This window comes from Myxine glutinosa, chromosome 1, assembly GCF_964187855.1.
Source record: "Myxine glutinosa chromosome 1, kmMyxGlut1.1, whole genome shotgun sequence".
In the NCBI taxonomy this organism is placed as follows: domain Eukaryota; kingdom Metazoa; phylum Chordata; class Myxini; order Myxiniformes; family Myxinidae; genus Myxine; species Myxine glutinosa.
In genome coordinates, this window is record NC_136261.1 from 282,452,567 (window position 1) to 282,472,371 (window position 19,805).

General features: G+C 42.2%; 1 protein-coding gene across 1 annotated transcript in view; it reads right to left on the reverse strand.

Annotated features, from left to right (window-relative positions):
• The window catches only part of LOC137438272 (vitellogenin-like), a 46,298-nt gene extending 30,308 nt beyond the window's left edge, over positions 1–15,990 (reverse strand). Inside the window, exons 1-8 of the mRNA XM_068133400.2 lie at positions 15,866–15,990; positions 14,489–14,646; positions 14,110–14,361; positions 13,774–13,935; positions 11,448–11,599; positions 10,905–11,064; positions 10,219–10,376; positions 9,853–10,018 (exon numbers count right to left, since the gene is read on the reverse strand). Of these exons, the coding sequence (XP_067989501.2) occupies positions 9,853–10,018; positions 10,219–10,376; positions 10,905–11,064; positions 11,448–11,599; positions 13,774–13,935; positions 14,110–14,361; positions 14,489–14,646; positions 15,866–15,905 (1,248 nt within the window). The 5' untranslated portion in view covers positions 15,906–15,990. The remainder of the gene's footprint in view (positions 1–9,852; positions 10,019–10,218; positions 10,377–10,904; positions 11,065–11,447; positions 11,600–13,773; positions 13,936–14,109; positions 14,362–14,488; positions 14,647–15,865) is intronic.
• Between the last annotated feature and the right edge of the window lie 3,815 nt (positions 15,991–19,805).

The following is a 19,805-nucleotide window of genomic DNA, read 5'->3' on the forward strand; positions in this document are numbered from 1 at the left end:
GATACCAACTGAAAGGCATGGTGGTGGAAATATTATGGTTTGGGGCAGCTTTGCTGCATCAGGGCCTGGGCAGCTCACCATCATAGAATCCACTATGAATTCTTCATTGTACCAGAGGGTGCTTGAGGATAATGTGAGGCCATCTGTCGGAAAGTTGAAGCTCAACCGAAGGTGGACCTTGCAACAAGACAATGACCCTAAACATACCAGTAAATCCACCAAGGAATGGCTGAAAAGAAAGAAATGGAGGGTTCTGGAATGGCCAAATCAAAGCCCGGATCTAAATCCCATCGAGATGTTGTGGGCGGATTTGAAACGAGCTGTGCGTGCAATTGTGCATGCTGTGCAACAATTTTTTGTTGAATAAATTATTGCAAAGTCAATTCTCATTGTTTTTTGCTCAATTAGATCACCTTTATCTATAGATACTGTTTAAATGAAGATCAAATATTGGTATGTCCACATATGTTAAAAAGATTTTAAAAAAACATTTCATGGGGTGTACTTACTTTTTCCACATGCGAAATTTGCATTTATGTTCATTTAAATTATACAATGGACTACAAAATGTAAATGTTTCATGATATTTGTTATATTATATCACCTTTATCTTTCAATATTGTTGAAATGAAGATCAAATAGCTGTATGTTAAAATATGTTGAAAAAGTCAAAACGTTACGTGGGGTGTACTTACTTTTTCACGTGACTGTACATATGAATGAATGAATGATCGTTTTAAGGCCATTTTCCCCGCTAGAGCGGGGGTTAGCCTTGCGGGCCCCATGGCAATCATGGTTCCCTGTTTGAGGCAATGTTTTTATGGCCGGATGCCCTTCCTGGCGCCAACCCTTAGTCGCCTCTTACGATGCGCAGGGTTACGGTGTACCTATTCTAAACCAGGGTACACACCGGGAGATATATACATGTACATACATACATGTATATATATATGTGACTGGCTCTGGAAAAAGCAGACACTTGGGGGCATTTCTCTTCGTGAGAAAAAGCCGAAGAGAGTCAAAATATGACCACAGGGACACCAAATTGAGATTTTTATATGGATAGAAAGAGTAACTTCTCTCGATTATTATGCACCAAAACATTTTCCCAATAAACAACAGAAAATTTATTCGATGAAGAATCTAAAATGTCATTCTCAAAATGTGCTCAGAAAGTCACGAAGATCGCGAAATTTCGATGTTTTACTACGAGCCATACATCGTAATTCGAAGGAGATCCCTGACATACACGTTTGGTATGAATGAAAAGCTCTATGTGTGCACATTATTTGTGCGTGTGAACTGTATTGTGGACTTTGAACCTAATTATCTCCACTGTTTAAACGAAAATAGAATCGTCATTAAAATACCATAACTTCGTTAATTTTCATCCAATTAACATAATGTATATATCAAATGAAAGAGAAGAGCATGGGGAATCAGACGATGTCATATATACCTTCTATGCATCATTGCTGTCACACATGACCGAGTTCATGTTCATTGAAAATGACAAGTTCAAATCGCATTTTTACAAGTTTGGCTAATCGATGCAAGTCAGGATAATTGGTGCAAAATGAACGTCAGATGTGAACTTTTCTCAGGAATGATTGGCCTTTATGCACCCACACCTTCAACATGTCCACCTCCCCTTTCAACACAAAGCTCACAGCGGCGGAGCATGCCCTGAACTGCTCGTCTCACCATAGCTGGGTCATTGCGCAAAGCATCCACTTCATGTCGAATACGGCCCTGCAATTCGTCAAGATCACGGGGAGGAGTTATATGAACACCTTGTTCTTTAAATGTCCCCAAAGGAAATAATCACATGGTGTGAGGTCAGGTGATCTTGGTGGCCATTCCACTGCATGGTTGAGGGCGATGACCCGGTCTCGCTGGGCCACCGTCTTGGGCCCATCAGAAATATCTGAAGACACCACGAACCTGTCGCTCAAAGTTCTCCTCCAGCTGCGGTAAAACTTCATCATTGATCATCTGCAGATACCTGTTACCATTGACATTCCTTTGAAAGAAAAATGGTCGGATCACCTGACCACTTCCACAAAGTCCCAACCAAACAGTCACTTTTGTCGATTCATGTTGGTGTCAAAATTAAATTCCGGGGGTTGTCCTGTCGGTGCATATTCAAGAACATTATGGGTTTTGACCTTGCTGTCCATGGCGAAAGCAGCTTCGTCGCCGATAACGAGATACCGCAGGAAATTGACATCTGCTTCGCAACGTGCTATCAACCATCTGGCAAGCACCAGCCTCCTGGCAAAATCCCCTGGCGTAAGTTGATGCCGGATGTGAATCCGATATGGATGTTGGTGGAGGTCCAGTCTTGTGATTCGGTTGAATGTTGCCGAAGGCAATCCCGTCCCATTTCGTCTTGTGCTGGTATCCCTAGGATGCTCCAAAAATTGCTGCCTTACTGCTGCAATGTTCATTTCCGATCGCCCAGTGCGCCTCCTACCAGAATTCCCCTTGTTGCGGTTGAGGCTAGTGCCATGCTCTTGGTATTTTCTAACATTCGCCCAGATGGTTTTGGCTGCTGGAGGCTCCCGTTCTGGGAAACGTTCCCTGAACGCATCTCGAGTTCGCTGCAAACTTCCAGTTTGGTGAAAGGTTGTAACCACGAAGGTCCGCTGTTCAGTCGTAAGTTGAACCATCTTTTCAAGACTCAGACTGTCTCTAAACCCATACACTGTAGGCCCATCTTAAATACCCATCTTCAACAAAGGATGACGCAACCGACGATTACCAGACCAGCTTAACAATTTTACATAATCAACTTGGCAGTCGACAAGTAATGCGTCCATTTCAAACTATCTTGCACCGATTAGTCAAACTTGTAAAAATGCGATTTGAACTTGTCATTTTCAATGAACATGTACTCGGTCATGTGTGACAGCAATGATGCCTGAAAGGCATCAATGGAAAGCTGAGGATCTCCTCTTAATTAGTAAACCACATGTAAATTGTCAAAATAAATAACCTTTGCATATTAACCCCTTGAATTCGGATTACCTTTTTTTTGATACGCACTGTATATAGACTTATGTGCATGGCTACAATACTGGGTACACTTTTACACAGATGAAGTAAAATGCCCTCAATTAAAAAAATGAACTCAATGAAAAGACACCTATGGTTTTATAATGTAGCAAATAGTGTTGAGGAACTGCAAAAACCTGATTTTTCACATTATATCATGCACTTCGATTTGCGATGGATGAGTAAACAAGACAAAAATGGCATATTTTCGAAATAAAATGTTACATTCTCACAATGTCAATTTTTATTTCATTGTCTTTAAATAAAAATATGCATTGATGATCAAAATTGTAATTAAATGGAATGTTTGATGTCTAGTATGTCTCCCGGTGTTGTTTTATGCATTTTCTAAAATTCCTTGAAATGTGCAATGCATAGCAAAATAAGAGATTCGTGCATAACGCTTGGTGTCCACCAACTTCACAATAATTGTGATGTCAATTTCATTTTCAAATCACGGAGGACTCGTGAAATGAACTCGGTGTGTAGGTTAAGAAATACTTTAAGAAGAATGTCCTTGATGCTTATTCAATCGATCGATCAGAAAGTTTATTTTTTTTGCGATAATCTTGTCGTATTTTTTTTTCGTTTCCGCCCTGTTATGCATGAATCACATACCAGCAAAAGTGAAAAGAACCCGCATCGCTCGAAACTTGATTATTTGTAACACGGGTCCCGTTTGTTGTGATAGCAAAGCAGTCACTCGCTGGCAGATGGCCACTCGTTTACAGATGATGTCAGAACTTGTTTTCGTGTCCGTGTCCTCTGGTGCTGCGTTATGCACGAATCCAGCATGCGAAGTGCACTCTCGTTTTTTTTTTTTTGGTTTTTTTTTTTGGGGGGGGGGGGGATATTGAATCGAGGCTCGTGAAAGAGCTAACATTTATTTCACAAACAAATCAACCAGACAAACAAAATATACAAAAAGAGGGAGCGGAACACAAGATGGGGAGAGAAGGGGAAGCACACAACCACAACATTTGAGAGCAGGGAGAAGTGTGGGAGGGAGAGGGCTTGGGGGGAGGAGGCGTGGGAAGGGCAGGGGGGGGGGGGAGAGGTATAAAACACAAGGGGACCGAAATTAGCGGGGGTAGAAAAATTCAAGGTTTTGGATGGGGGAGGATAGGAGATGGTGGTGAACAGCTGTTTTAAAGACCTGGAGGGTGGAGTGGGATTGAAGAGAGTGAGGTAGTTTGTTCCAGAGGCGGGAGAAAAGAGGAATGAAGGAGTGAAGGTGAGCAGAAGTCTTGATTTTGACAGTTTAACCATAAGAGGGTTGCAGGCAGATCTTGTGCGACCTGTAGGAATATTTGGGGGACAGAGCCCAGAGAGAGCTGGGGGGGCAAGGCCAGAGAGGAGTCGGTAGAAGACGGAAAGACCACCAACCTGCCTGCGGTGAGTGAGTGAAAAGCCCTTGGAGTTAGCTTCATCGCGGGAGATTCCAATGATTCTGAACGCTTTGGTTTCAACAGCGTGAAGACGAGCTAGGTGTGAGGCAGGAGCACCAGACCAGAGGGGAGAGCAGTATTCCATAGAGCTGCGGATGAAAGCCTTGTATGTGGTGAGGAGCTCAGGTGTGCCAAGGAAGGACTTCGCACGACGGAGGATGCCCAGTCGGCGACTGGCTTTGGAGGCCAGATTTTAAATGTGGTTTTCCCAGGAAAGATCATGGCGAATAGTGAGACCCAAAAGCTTGAGTGACAGAACTTCTTGGAGAGGATTATTCAGAAAGTGGATGGGAGGGTTGTCCTTCATTTTGGTGAAAACGAAGCGTGTACCAGGTCTGATGCTTCAAACTCGGATACTCCAATATATACAGAACAACATAATACAGCATACTGTTTCCTGAAACTTCCACTCAGATGTAACATTTAGTGTACCCAGTATTGCAGCCATGCACATACAGTCATGTGAAAAAGTAAGTACACCCCATGTAAAGTTTTGACTTTTTCAACATATTTCAACATACAGCTATTTGATCTTCATTTCAACAATATTGATAGATAAAGGTGATATAATATAACAAATATCATGAAACATTTACATTTTGTAGTCCATTGAATAATTTATATAAACATAAATGCAAATTTCGCATGTGGAAAAAGTAAGTACACCCCTACATTTATCACTACTTCAAATACCTAAAATTAGAATCAGATGCACCAGCTCAGGTGCAAATGATTAGAACATCGTTAGAGAGGATCTTGGAGGAACCTGTCTTATTTAAACCTCAGACATTTAGTTTGGTTTGCTCTTTGTTGGTGAAGTGTGCGGCGTCACCATGCCTAGATCAAAAGAGCTCTCTGAGGCCTTCAGAAAGAAGGTTATAGATGCCTATGAGTCTGGCAAGGGATTTAAAAAGATTTCCAAACAATTTGAAATCAATCATTTGACTGTCCGGAAGATCATCTACAAGTGGAGAAGATTCCAAACAACTGCCAACTTGTTCAGGCCAGGCCGCCCCAGCAAGTTCAGCCCGAGAGCAGACCGCAAGATGCTGAAAGAAGTCTCTAAGAACCCCATAATGTCATCACGGGACCAACAGGTAGCTCTTGCCGCTGTTGATGTCAAAGTGCACGAGTCTACCATTGGAAAGAGGCTGCACAAATTTGATCTACATGGGAGGTGTGCCAGGAGGAAACCTTTGCTGTCCAGAAAGAACATCAGGGCAAGACTAAGGTTTCCCAATGAACACCGAGGCAAAGACCAGCACTTCTGGAGCAATGTGCTCTGGACAGATGAGTCAAAGGTAGAGCTATTTGGTCACAGTAACAGAAGACATGGTTGGCAAAAACCAAAGACAGCATTTCAACACAAGAACCTGATACCAACTGTAAAGCATGGTGGTGGAAATATTTTGGTTTGGGACAGCTTTGCTGCATCAGGGCCTGGGCAGCTCACCATCATAGAATCCACTATGAATTCTTCATTGTACCAGAGGGTGCTTGAGGATAATGTGAGGCCATCTGTCGGAAAGTTGAAGCTCAACCGAAGGTGGACCTTGCAACAAGACAATGACCCTAAACATACCAGTAAATCCACCAAGGAATGGCTGAAAAGAAAGAAATGGAGGGTTCTAGAATGGCCAAGTCAAAGCCCGGATCTAAATCCCATCGAGATGTTGTGGGGGTATTTGAAACGAGCTGTGCATGCAAGAAACCCCTCAAGCATCGCACAGCTGAAATCATTCTGCATGGAGGAGTGGGCAAAAATTTCTCCCAGTCGATGTCAGAGACTGGTAGACAGTTATAAGAAACGCCTACTTGAGGTTGTTTCTGCCAAAGGGGGCAATACCACTTATTAGAGCCAAGGGTGTACTTACTTTTTCCACATGCGAAATTTGTATTTATGTTTATTTAAATTATACAATGGACTACAAAATGTAAATGTTTCATGATATTTGTTATATTATATCACCTTTATCTATCAATATTGTTGAAATGAAGATCAAATAGCTGTATGTTGAAATATGTTGAAAAAGTCAAAATTTTACATGGGGTGTACTTACTTTTTCACGTGATTATATGTTAATGCATATGGTGTCCCCAAATTACCATTTCAAATTCAAATTGTAGTAAAATTAATTATGAACTTGGCTACATCGATTATTTAAAGAGCACATGTCAAATATAATTTCTCAGACTTGTATTTCCTTGTTTGTTTTGTTTCGCATTGTCTCCTGTGGCACATGACATCAAATTTACCACACATGGCAGCCCATAAGAAAAGCTGCACCAAGTTGTCCGCATTATATTGATCAAATCAGCTACACGGGTTCAACGAAGTTTCAGACAACCTATGAAAGGCAGTCACAGGACGTTTCAGGACGACCTTTATGAAGAATGCCAGCATCCTGTACAGTAGATGAAGGCACAGGCAAGCGAGGCACAAGTCGTGAGGATGTTAACCACGTTCGTGAATAGTTTGAGCACAGCTCCCATCAATACCAATGATGATACATGATAAATTACATGCAGTAAACCGCATAATTGTATCCCATTTTATGATTTTTTTTTTATGTTGCGGTTTGGAATTGGGAACAGTCATTTGTGAATTTCACATAAACCAGAAAATTGGGATTATTATGCATATGCTACTTGTGAATGTCTGCAGCTGTAGCGGAACCCAGGTAGGGTGTGAAACAGCAAAGAGCTTACTTTTTTTTGAGTGCGTTATACTGCCTTCTTTGGCTGGAAGAGCATGGGAGTTAATTTATTTGAAAATCCTAACCACTTGGGATAATTGATTTGGTGAGGCAATCCCTCCCATTAAGGGTGAAAGACGTGATTTGGGCTCGTTATTTATTTATAATAACGGGCAATCCCACACGGAGGATGGGAGAGCCCTTCTGAGCCCACCATCTTTCGGCCATGTTCTGCTGCTGCTACTGCACACCAAAGATCTCTGCCATATACAGTATATGCACAAACACACTACCAGTCAAAAGTTTAGGTACACCGAACATTTTTTTATATTTTACTGTTTAATGTGCAAAACGAACATAAGATGTGAACAATACTCTTACCATAGATATATCTGCTTATCTACTGATAATATATTGTGCTTCAATGCATCTTTCTTGTGTGAAACGTAGGTTTAACGCAATTTTGGGAAATATGTCGAAAGGTGCAATACAAAATCCAAACTGAAACGCGAAGTTAATGTTATTACCGTTTCATCTCAGGAGCAAAAACTGTTTACAAATACTCTGCTTTGTGGAATGAATGTTTGTGCTTAGTTTCTTCATCACGTGCAATGTCTATTATTGCCAGGCATTGAAAAAAATGTTTACAGAAAGGCCGGCCACACAATCTAATGAGTGTTTTTGTGTTTCAGATTGCATGAACATGGGTGCCAACGCTCAGCTAATGCCAGAAAAAGACAGGCAATTGTAACTTTGAGAAAAGAAGGCCAATCCTTGAGATAAATTGCAAAAAAAACTAAACTACAAGTGTCAGTAAATGCAGTTGCTTGTGCCATTAACCGACATAACGAAACTGGTAAAAATGCAGATAGAAAACGTTCTGGTCGACCAAGAATCGCAGGACAAGTAATCCGAGTCACCAGTCTGTACAGCAGACGTCTTACAGCACCGGAAATTAGAGCCCAGCTAAACAGCTCCAGCATTGCAACTGTTTCAAGGCCTTCTTTTCTCACAGTTCGTTTCTCAAAGTCAAATATTCTTTCCATTTCATAATGATGGAGCTCACTGTGCTCTTGGGAACTTTAAACACTCTAGAAATTGCTTTATATCCTTCCCCAGATATGTGCCTCCTCAGAATTCTATCTCGGAGTTATACAGACAGTTCCTTGGACTTCATGGTAGAGTTTCTGCTCTGACATGCACTGTAAACTTTGGGGCCTTATATAGAAAGTTGTGTTTCTTTCTAAATCATGTCCAATCAATTGATTTGGCCACAGGTGGACTCGTTGTAGAGTTGTAGATTTGGCCACAGGTGGACTCATCCATTCAAGTTGTAGAGACATCTCAAGGATGATCAAAGAAAATTGGATGCGCCTCTGCTCAATTTAGAGTGTCATAATAAAGGGGTTGGATACTTATTGCCTCAGCTTTTCATTTTTAATTATTTTGAAAAGAATTTCTAAAAAAAATTCCACTTTGACATTATGGGGTATTATATGTAGATCAGTGTCAAAAAATCTCAGTTGAATCCATTTTAAATTCAGGCTGTAAAACAATAAAATGTGAAATAAAGTCAAGGGGTGTGAATACTTTCTGAGGGCACTGCAAAAATACAGTGTGTGTATACGTATGTATATATATATATAGATATATATATATATACATATATATATATATATATATATATATATATATATATATATATATATATATATATGTGTGTATATAAATATAACAGATTACAGTACTACCATCCAATTGCCAATTGCCATGCTTGTACTTCCCAAATGCATTGGTGGCTACACAGACAACTTCAAACTACTTTACAACCCCTTATTACCCTACGCTCACGAAGCGAGAAGCAGGGTTAGGCATTTGGTTGCATTACGTGTGGCGTTCATGCGGCGTACGTGTCTGTATTTTGAAAATTCTTTTTCTTGGCAACCGTTGGTCCGATTGACACAAAATTTTACCATAGGAGTGCTTCCACCTGTGTAATTTTTTTCTTCATAATTATGACGTCATAGGTCATGTGGTACGAACGCCATCTTGGAAAAACGGTACACATCTATGATGATGTCTGTCATTGGTGCCTTCGTTATGACGTCATAATTTGACAAGTACAACACTTATCCGATCATTATGAATTTTCTTTCTCAGCAACTGTTGGTCTGATGGACACAAAATTTTCACTACAGGAGCGCCTCCTCCTGTAGTATATTTTAATGATAATTATGATGTCATAGGTAATGTGGTACAGGCGCCATCTTGGAAAAACTGAAAAACGTTGCACCTCTATATCTCCAAAAATCGGTCCATGGAAAAAAATTGAAATGTGGCTCATTCTAAAGAACTCCACATGGAGAATAGGTGTTGTTAACGATGACATCATTGGTGCCGTAATTATGACGTCATAATTCAACAGGAACAACGCTTAGTCTGATCAGTTTGAAATGTATTGAGCGTGATCTATGCAACAATTATATTAGAGAATATAAATGTATGATGTCATCACTCACATGGTCTGGCAGCCATATTGGATCAAAGGAAAAAAACGTTCAAAAACAGAAGAGTTGGCTCGCACCATGTTGACTGCACAGGGTAAGTATTCTATGAATACCATCTAGTTGATGTATCTATCAGAGTCTTACCTGAACTTCTTTGACAGTCTTGGCACTGGCTTCCTGGGTGTTGAGGGTCATGAAAAGCGTGGTGCTCGCCTCACTAGGTGTAATTTCGTCCTGGTTAATGGCTTTTTCTAGAAATTCAATTACTGCAGGTGTTCCAATGGCCGGCAGGGCATCCAGGAACCAGCGCCTGCAAAAGTAGGGATAGTATTTGAGAAGGCATAGTCACCGAAGATAATGTTCTGAAGGTGACAAATAATCCACATTTTGCTGAATAATGTTGTGCATAGGGAATGTCATGCTGTTGAGATGTCAAACATATTCCAACAATCTTATATGTCACGTTGGCGAACTATCCCTGTCTCATGAGCACACAATTTCTGTCCTCACCTGTACTCGGCTGCCTGAGCGGTACGGCGCCAGACGTTCCGTAGCATTGATGTACTGGTCGTGCGCAGCAAGGAGACGAGATTAACAAAGTGCAAGGGTGCATCAGACTGCACTGGACCTCGGCTGTTCTCGGACAAAAGCTTGAGCCTGTCCTCGATCTGAGTTGGGCACAATTCGCATTATTGCTTAAATCACTAAGATGACATCATAAAATACGAACCGAATCACATGATCAAATGCACATGTAGAATCAGGGTTTCTAAAGCCAGATCATGCATCAAATGCCACGTGCATTTGATCCTGTCATCAAAGGAGTCAACATGACAAGTAGGAATCAAGAATAAGATATCAGCAAGATAATGGTCATCATCACAATAATCGCACACTACTGTATGTTGCATTACTCCATTAGTATGGCGTCAGCAGCTCATAAAGCATGTATGATTGGCCCAAGATTTGATGGACCAGCTGGCCAGGCCTAACCTTCTATGGGAGATGGTTTGGGCAGAAATTTGGGGTTTCGCCAAGACACTGAGTTTACCGTGTCACGGATGGCATACTGATATATATATATATATATATATATATATATATATATATATATATATATATATATATATATATATATATATATATATATATATATATATATATATACGTATGACAAGAATAAAATAAATGCCCACCTCTGTTTCCAGGCTTCCACGTTTGGTAAGGATAAGTGGGGCAAGCTTGCGGGTGGCAGATTCGGGGAATTTGTACATGATTCCTCCACGTTCCTCCATTGAAGAACTCCTGATGGACTGAGATGATGATGGGGATATATTCTCGAGCGTCAATGCTTGCCTGAAGAGAAACACCATGAAGGGCTTGTTCAGTTTGTGCTGGCCAACCATAATGAAAACAAGTAAGATCATTCCAATCACGGCTCATTGTGGACAAGTTTTCTTGACCAAAAATAGTTGTTCTCATTGTGTCTGTAAACGATCTCTGCTCGTATGAACAGACTGACCTCAGTGGTAAGTTTATTGTATAGATTTCTGATGCTAGTAGCAAACTTTCAGAGTTAACTAGCCTCATGGCAATGACATAAATAATTAAGTTATGAATGGACAATGAGGCAACGATAATATGCATTCATAATGCATAACCACAAAATCTCATCAGTCTGGTTTTGTGATTCTTTTTTGAGAATTTGTCTCTGGAATAGGTGTCAATGCTGAACTTACTTGGTCTCTGTCATTGCTGATCCCTGTTGATTATGGAAGGGAGAGAATGCATGTACTTCAGTGGATTTCACCCGGTGGATGACTTCACCTAGTGAGCTGGACCTTTGCACACTGATGCGGATGGTAGCAGCACTTTGTACATTCTTGCTGATCTGTATTCAGACAATTGGATTAACAAGAAAGTGCAAAAATCAAACCCACGCTCCTATGGTCATGTGCTTAAGCATTTGCAATACTAACAACTCGGGTAGTGGCAAACACAAAATAATCATGGACACACTGCGGCAGTTACGGGCAAGGAATAGAATCACAAGACAATTGGGATCAGTAAAGGCGATTTGGTAAATTATACCTGTTGTCATATCCAAACCCCGGTCAGTATTTTCACCTCGTATATGGTTGTGCCAATTATAAAGCGAATCCAGAAGGTAAGTATTTTTTATTAGTGTCTTAACTGGAAAATGGCATTCCCGTATCCACCCTTGGACAGGGTACTGGTGCCAAGTCATCTACTCTTAGCATATGACACAGTGTTTAATGTCCACCAGCAAGCAATGCTGACAATCAATCATCGCAGATTATTCTCTGCAGGATGGGAACTTCTCGAGGCCGTTAAGGTTGAGAAGCTCCAATTGTCAATGTTGTCAACTCCTCTACAACCGGAACTGGCAGTTGGTTAGAGCTCATTAAATTGTGAAAATCTTCTTCCGAAGTATCATGGAGTATGGGTCGCCACTTTGGTTTGATGCTGCTGCTTCCCTTATTGATCCTCTGTAGACGATTGACCGCAAGGCCCTTTGTGTTTTTGGAAATTCTCCGCAGAAATGTTGACCATATTTGCATACACAACTATAACAGCGCTTGATAGAGAGCATACCTCTGCCAGGCTGAACAGTTTACGTTTTGTATCACACTGATCGGCCGGATCTTGATCCGGACCTGAGCCAAAATCAAATTGGCTTGGTCTTGTCGCCTAACCAACTCATCCACCTAGTTTTATCATAAGTCATCCACAACTTTTTGAAATATCGTCCTATATATCGTTTTGGCCCTATCACTCAATGGTGAAGAATAACTTCGAAAATTTAAATAATTCTCATATCCTAATCCATATGCAGATATTCACCAAAATCGAATCGATTAGTCCTTGTCACACACCCAACCTATCCACCAAATGTTGTCCCAATCTGTCCATAACATTTTGAGATATCCTGCTATTTATAGTTTTTGGCCTGGTGTCTCAATGGTAAAGAATCACTTCAAATATTCTCAGATCCAGATCTGGATCCGGATCTTCACCAAATTCTGATTATTTTCTCCTCGTCACATACCAAACGTGTCCACCAAATTTCATCAAAATCCTTCCACAACTTTTTGAAATATCGTCCTATATATCGTTTTGGCCCTATCACTCAATGGTGAAGAATCACCAATAAAATATAAATAATTCTCATATCCTAATTCATATGCAGATCATCACCAAAATCGAATCGATTAGTCCTTGTCACACACCCAACCTATCCACCAAATTCTGTCCCAATCTGTCCATAACATTTTGAGATATCCTGCTATTTATAGTTTTTGGCCCGGTGTCTCAATGGTAAAGAATCACTTAAAATATTCTCAGATCCAGATCTGGATCCGGATCTTCACCAAATTCTGATTATTTTCTCCTCATCACATACCAAACGTGTCCACCAAATTTCATCAAAATCCTTCCACAACTTTTTGAAATATCGTCCTATATATCGTTTTGGCCCTATCACTCAATGGTGAAGAATCACCAATAAAATTTAAATAATTCTCATATCCTAATCCATATGCAGATCATCACCAAAATCGAATCGATTAGTCCTCGTCACACACCCAACCTATCCACCAAGTTTTGTCCCAATCTGTCCATAACTTTTTGAGATATCCTGCTATTTATCGTTTTTGGCCCGGTGTCTCAATGGTAAAGAATCACTTAAAATATTCTCAGATCCGGATCCGGATCTTCACCAAATTCTGATCATTTTCTCATTGTCACATACCAAACCTGTCCACCAAATTTCATCAAAATCCTTCCACAACTTTTTGAGATATCCTGTTCACATACAAAAAACATAACCTTTGGTGGAGGAGGTAAAAATATATAGAAACTCTCCTCAGGCTCAAATTTAAATAAGTTAAGAAAGAACGAAAATTGGGAAAATAATGTGCTTCCATCAGTCCTATTAAAGACAACATGAAAGTTGTAATCCAGAATTATTGATTTTAACATACCAGCTAATTATACGTCATGTCATCATGTGATGCCACTTTGAAGGTTTGGAAAGGACAATACCTTCTCGCATGCTGGGCAGGCCTCGGTGTAGGCAGCACCTGTTGTCAGCGTTGCATTCTGGGTGCAGTTGTTGAGGTTTCTTGCCTTGATGATGACAATCTTGTCACTTCCGCTCGCCTCCTGCCTTATGTATCGTGTTTGGCACACGCCCTGAATGCCAGCCTGCAAGAACAGGACAGTGAAAAGTGTGATTTTTTTTGTGAAGAACAGAATGATGTTGAATGCGTTGCCTTGTGGCATTGCATGGTTGGTTGGCATTCCTTTAATGGTCTCCAGATATACAATATTGAAGTTGGTGCAATTTTAAATCTTCCTCCTCAAAAAGGTCATTCTTACCTCCTGAATATCAAAGGACCTTTTATTCTTAGACGGCGTGATTTGAAGCAAGTTGAGAACTCCACGAACAACGTTGACTGCTGTGTCGCTCATTTCCGGTGAAGCGTAGATGCGACCAACATCCCCTTCGCTGTAAATGAATTTCACTGGATTTTGGAGCTGCCTGAGGAGTGGTTCCTCTATGCGAGGTGCTGGCTCAAAAGAACCCGCGGGCCATTCGCCCAGGTACTGTAGCACCTGAGCTTTGCGCAGCTGAGGACAAAGCCAACGATGGAGACAAAGGTGAGACACAATAGACCAATGAATCAATGTGACGGACCATCCCACCAAAAAATGTTGGCACAGAGTGACTAAAATTTGGCGTTAGGCATATACTCACATTGATGATTGCTTCATTCCGTGATATTTTCTCGATCTCTGCCTTGGCCTTGATCTTGAGGCCAGCCCGTGAGAGACCGGCGTGCGGAAAGCCAGTGAATGTCACTGCCTCGTAATCATAGCGGTAGGTATTTCCAGGTTCAAGGTAGGAGCTGGCATCTAGAAAGATGTGGGGAAGAGAGGAAGAAGAGTACAATCACATCTTTCTGCGCTGATAACAACACTACAGTCAGCGATTATCCATATGCTGAAATTGTAATGGAACAATAATTCCATCTTAAATGTAATATTCTTGAAAGTCATTGATAGATGAAACTATTATCTCCCATATCGAGCATAGAAGGGCTTCCATGTTAGGAAAGACCAGGCACAGTGGAGTTATGAGATAAGCTGCTTGCACAGACAACACACCTTTCTTAACATGACTACTCACAAATGTTTTTTTTTGCCATAACGTAATGCACCGCTTCTGAGAGTACTGCGACACTAGATGGTGTGTGCATGTATGTATTGTATCTATGTCTCCCTTGATGTGGTCTCGCCCTCGATGGTCGGGCGTCCCGAGCTGTGTGTCCGATGGTTGGCACTCTGCAAGTTGGGGTGAGACTAGGGTTCCCAGCTATGTGAGAGCTGGCTGGCACTGGGCTCGATGGTCGCCGCTGTGAGAGTTCTGTGTGTTCGCTCTATGGGAGTCCCTGGTTGAGTGGCTCGCTCTCTGAGGGTTCCTGGTTGAGTGGCTCGCTCTCCGCAGGCCCCTGGTTGAGTGGCTCGTTCTCTGGGGGTCCCTGGTTGAGTGGCTCGCTCTCTGGGGGTCCCTGGTTGAGTGGCTCGCTCTCTGGGGGTCCCTGGTTGAGTGGCTTGCTCTCTGGGGGTCCCTGGTTGAGTGGCTCGCTCTCTGGGGATCCCTGGTTGAGTGGCTTGCTCTCTGCGGGGGTCCCTGGTTGTGTGGCTCGCTCTCTGTGGGGGTCCCTGGTTGAGTGGCTCGCTCTCTGGGAGTCCCTGGTTGAGTGGCTCACTCTCTGCGGGAGTCCCTGGTTGAGTGGCTTGCTCTCTGCGGGGGTCCCTGGTTGAGTGGCTCGCTCTCTGGGTGTCCCTGGTTGAGTGGCTCACTCTCTGGGGTCCCTGGTTGAGTGGCTCGCTCTCTGGGTGTCCCTAGTTGAGTGGCTCGCTCTCTGCGGGGGTCCCTGGTTGAGTGGCTCGCTGTCTGGGTGTCCCTGGTTGAGTGGCTCAGTTCTCTGGGGGTCCAATTTTGATTGGCAGCTGGCTGGCTGTGTGCTCGATTGGTCGAGCCGTGAGAGTTCTGTGCACTCACTCTCATGGGGTCCTGGCTGTGAGGCGTCTGTGAGCCCTAAGTTACAAAAGTACAAATGCTACTCACCAGCAACGACCAAGAAAAGACATAGGAGTGTGATCTTCATGTTGGCAGGGTTGTGCCACTCTGTGTTCCGAGCAGCTTTCCTTTAGTCCTCTCCAACCAAGCTCTTCTGCTGCCACTCCAACACTGGTACTGGCTTGCCTTATATCCACAGCACAAGTTGACACAACGCTGCCCTTATCTCATCAAACAGTTCACTTTCACCTGACCTTGCCTAACGTTAGGCAGAGACAGCAAATTTGGTGTCAAGAGGGACTTTCATACACGTGGAGGGCGAACTGGTCACACGAGAAACATTACAGTATTAGTTCATCCGTTTTGGACATCAAAACCATGTGCATCACAGTATATATCATGTAAAAGCGAAAACTGATTTTTTAATCGGTTGGTTGTGCACTGGAATAGGTAAATTAAAGGATGAAACAAAAAAAGTTATCCACTTCATGTTTTGCTGTATTTCTTGAGATTGCACAACAATTTATCTAAAGGTAAGACCCCTCTATATATTTCTTAGGTTAGTTGATTGCAAAACAGACTTTGTACTCGCTTTTAATTTAAAATTTGTTTTTAGGATTGTGTGTGCCAAAGTTGAACATGATTAGTGCCATGAGTTTCCCAAATGAGAAATAAAAATCGTATTTGATGTTTATTATAATTTGTAGGCTGGCCAGAAATCTTAGCCAGGTATGTGCACCGTTACCTTGAAGCTTTCAGGCCTGCTTTGGAATCTTGACCCAGGGAGCTACATACTGTCACCCTGGACCACTGGACCAGGTGCTTTGCATGCATTGTGATGCATCAATGTGTGTGCCATCCATCAAAAGGATGTTAAGTCGGAGGACACATCTGTTGGTCGGCTGGTGGTTGCTAAAGTTCTCACGGTGCCTGCCCCTTCATTCGAGTATCCGGGGACAGAGTGGAGATCCGTCCAGGATTTGTTACTCACCTTGAAATGTTTCCCAACGTGTCCTGAACACCACCGAACTCTGTCGAGACTATGAACCTCCATAATTATTATTTCATTTATAGGCCTACCCAATGCTCCATCGCCACCATGAGTGCGTGCAGAATTTAACGACTGCTTGTACAATTATTGTTTAAAAGTTACTCAAACACATCTCTCAAATTTGCTTGCAGTGCATAGTGCTCCAAAACACGGTGGGAATCTGAAGTGACAAGCAAACTGTTTGATTACCCCCATGCCTCGTTCTCTAGAGTTTGCGAGGCAAGGGCATGACGGTCTGACCTGCAACGAGGCTTTGCGTAACAATTCGGAATCAAACACGTGCTTCCTTAGTTACTTCCTCGATGGTTTGCCATTAATCAAAGCTTTGGAGTCTTTTACAGTCATTCGATGAATATTGTGGACTGGCGGGATAGCTTTAAGGTGTCTAGCCTGGGTTTGAATCTCGGCCCAGCTAAAAAACTGTCACCCTGGCATTTCGGACACAACGTGAGACGTCAATTTGAACGTCGTCCGACTGAAGGACGTTAACGCAGTGGATCTGTCTGCCATCGCTGGTCGATAGTGGATGATAAAGATCCCACAGTCTTTCTTGAAGATAAGGCGAGTTATATTGTTGGAACCCATCTGTGGATCGGTCCCATCGGCCGATGGGTCTGACCCGTTTGCGGATCCGCAGATGGGTCTGACCCGTTTGCGGATCCGCAGATGGGTCGCCCATCGGCCGATGGGCGACCCATCTGTGGATGCACGAGAAATGACAATGCAGACCCATCGGCCGATGGGTCTGCGCCATCTGCGGATGTGTTGTTCACCTTGAAGGAATGTGTATGCATCAATGGTGGATGAGTTAACCTAACCCTAACCCTAACCCTAACCCTAACAACTAACAATAACCCTAACCCTAACCCTAACCCTAACCCTAACCCTAACAACCCTAACCCTAACAACCCTAACCCTAACCCTAACCCTAACCCTAACAACCCTAACCCTAACCCTAACCCTAACCCTAACCCTAACCCTAATCATCAGCACCTGCCACTCTCTACCCTGCCACCATTCCCCTCCGCCATTATCAGAACACCTAATGTTTTGTATGAATGTTGAGTATGTTATGTAAAGTATGTTATGTATGTTATGTAAAGTATGTTATGTTTACTAAAACTGCCATGTATCTGTTAATTACAAAATGTATTGACAAAATGTATAAATAGATGGGTAGAAATAGATAATAAAACATTTTAAAATCATCTCTGTTAAATTCCTACCACATGTAATTCCAATGACTGTGTACCTGATTGAAGAGCACCATTCTGTCAACACATTCCTTCAAGGTGAACAACACATCCCCAGATGGCGCAGACCCATCGGCCGATGGGTCTGCATTGTCATTTCTCGTGCATCCACAGATGGGTCGCCAAACGGGTCAGACCCATCGGCCGATGGGACCGATCCACAGATGGGTTCCAACAATATCACTGTCACCCTGGCCAAATGATCAATTCCTTTCCTAGGTCGCTGCTGGGATGGCAACGGAAGACCACACAGCATAACCTTTGCTAACAGACAGCTTATAGTAACGATGTTCGGTCAATAGTATGATGCAAAGATGATAATGAGGATGATGATAACTGATTTAAGACTGTACGGATCCTTTTTATATTGAAGACCTCCATTTTGAATCACAAAGATTTGGTACCCCCTATTTGACTCTCTGAAAGAGGCCCAAAACAGCTTCATGGGAAGACCATCTATGGTGGTTCAGGTACAGATTCTCTCTCGTACGGAAATGAAGCAGGTTGATGATTATATCCTCCTCATCCAGATGAAACTGATAAAGTGGATATTTGTGTTCTGCCTTTGAAATCAGCTTGTTCCTCTTTCTTCTTTGATAACAATGCCAAAATCAAGACTCTCTATTCACCTTCACTCTTTCATTCCTGTTTTCTCCCACCTCTGGAACAAACTCCCTCACTCTCTTCAATCCCAAACCTTCCTCAAGGTCTTTAAAACAGCTGTTCACCACCATCTCTTATCTTCCCCCATCCAAAATCTTGATCTTTTCTACCCCGCTAATGCACCCCAGATGCACTTTTTTGAAATTCCGACTTCTTTCCTGGAAGTCCGAGCAGTGTCCATGTGTTTTTTTTTACCTCTCCCACCCCCCTCCCCACCCTTCCAATGCCTCCTCCCCCCAAGCCCTTCCCCTCCCACAGATCTCCCGATATCCAAGGTCTCCATCTTGTTCTCCCACTCCCTTTATCATATGTTTTATGTTTTATGTGTCAGTTTGTCTTTTTGTGATCAATGTTAGCTCTTACATGAGCCTCGATCTTGTATACAGAAAAAGAAAAAAGAAAAAAAAAACCATGCTGGTTTGTCCTTTTTTTACTCATAATTTATATATTTCTGATTTGCCCTTTAACTTGTCTCTTAACGTCTATTTCTTTGTTTGTGCAAGATATATTTGGGCTTACAGTTCATTATATAATTGATTCTGCACTTATGGCTACCTTTACAGGTATTATGGCGTAGCCCGTTTGTCTGTCCGTCCGGTGTACTGTATATAAGTATGTATATCCCTTCCGCCGCCATTTTGCGGGTTTATTCCCTTTAAAATTAGTTTTCTCTGCAACCGTTGGTCCGATTGACACGAAATTTTCATGATAAAAGTGCCTCCTCCAGTAGAATTTTTAAATGATAATTATGACGTTGTCGGTCACGTCGTATGGGCGCCATCTTGGACAAACACAAAAAATTTGCACCTCGATATCTCTGAAACCGCTGCATGGAAAAAAATTAAAGGTGGCTCATTGTAAAGTTCTCCCCATGGGGAATAACATATGTTAATGATCACCTCATATGTGCCTTCATTATGACGTCATAAATCAACAAGTATATAATGCTTGATCCGATCAGTATGGAATTTCGTGAGCGTGATTTCGGGATAAATTGGTCGAGAAAAAAAAATTGATGATG